The sequence below is a fragment of the Gavialis gangeticus genome, unplaced genomic scaffold, assembly GCF_001723915.1.
Source record: "Gavialis gangeticus isolate Ggan-Ray unplaced genomic scaffold, GavGan_comp1, whole genome shotgun sequence".
In the NCBI taxonomy this organism is placed as follows: domain Eukaryota; kingdom Metazoa; phylum Chordata; order Crocodylia; family Gavialidae; genus Gavialis; species Gavialis gangeticus.
Window position 1 is genome coordinate 160,623,758 of NW_017729032.1, and position 1,258 is coordinate 160,625,015.

At 56.0% G+C, this 1,258-nt stretch overlaps 1 protein-coding gene across 3 annotated transcripts in view; it reads right to left on the reverse strand.

The window, feature by feature from the left end:
• The window catches only part of ASMTL (acetylserotonin O-methyltransferase-like), an 86,872-nt gene extending 85,957 nt beyond the window's left edge, over positions 1-915 (reverse strand). For all 3 annotated transcript variants that reach the window (XM_019524208.1, XM_019524207.1, XM_019524206.1), the window contains exon 1: positions 781-915. In XM_019524208.1, coding sequence (XP_019379753.1) covers positions 781-873 — 93 coding nt within the window. In that variant the 5' untranslated portion in view covers positions 874-915. The remainder of the gene's footprint in view (positions 1-780) is intronic.
• Between the last annotated feature and the right edge of the window lie 343 nt (positions 916-1,258).

A 1,258-nucleotide genomic window follows, 5' to 3' on the forward strand; every position in this document is an offset into this window, starting at 1 on the left:
CAGAAAAAAAAAAAAATAAAAAAAAAAAAAAAAGAAGACAGACATCGGCAGGGGGAGGAGGGGGAGGGAGCTGGCACCTTGCCAACTGCACCTAGTCCCAGACATTCAAGCTGCTCGTGCCCAGGAAAAGTGGAGGCAAAGCAAAAAACACCGGATGTTTGCCCACGTTATAAAAACCCTCCAGGACATAAGGAGAGGGGTGCAAAAAAAGAGGATATGTCCTGGAAAGCCTGGACATATGATAACCCTAGCCATTAAGGACCCTTTCTCCCGTTTCAGGGTCTGGGTGTATGCCTAGTCAAGCTAGTTTTTCTTTTGCAACTCTGCTGTCTGCCAGTCTCTCCTGGCCACAAGGCTCTTAGTTTGCAGCCCTGCAGACTGTTTATAAGGCATCCCAATGAAGGCTTCTCCTGTGGTTTCCATGCAAAACCCAGCGATACACCCCCATTCCCACAGCCAATTAATAAAGCTTCTAGGTTCTTTATAACTGGAGAAAGATAAGCATTGCACTAGGGCCTTGTCACACATGAGTTTTAGGCAGCTCCCGGAGCTCTTCCCCCCTGGACCACCTTGCCCCTGGCCGTGGGGAACTGGGCTGAAGTCCTTGTGGCACGGCTCGAAGCGACACCACTCCCGGGGTACCCAACTCGCGTTGCTGGGCTACAGCAGGCCGCAGCTTAGTGCGTTTCTCAACTCCAGAAGTGGACTGCAAGCATGTACACGAGAACAAGGAGAACAACGTGGAGGGGGGTTGCCAGCTAACGGGCAGGGGACACTCACCACACTGCAGAGAATCTCCTGCCGGCGCGGGGAGGCGCTGGCCAGCACCACCCGCTTACTGCCCAGCTTCCCTAGCACCGGCTTCAGCGCCATGCCCGTCAACAGGCCAAGGTAAGCGGCGTAAGGGCAGGACGCGTTTATACGGCGCCGGGCGGAGTCACCCAGGCTGCGTCTGCTCCGCCCCGGGCTCCAGAGACGCCAGACTGCCCGTATGCGCATGCGCTATGGAGACGCTCGCTCGTTTGCTCCCCGCCTCTACACGGGCTGTACATATTTACACACACTCCCTGCCCGCGTTCGTACACACAGTACCCACCTTCACACCCCGCACGCTCCTCTGCCCGTAATCACGTCTACACAGAGACACAGCCCTACATTCACACACAGCAGCGCGCCCTGCCCGTGCTCTCACACCCATGTTCGTGCACCGCCAGTGCATGGGATGCCTGCACTCGTGCACACACTGCCCATATTCATT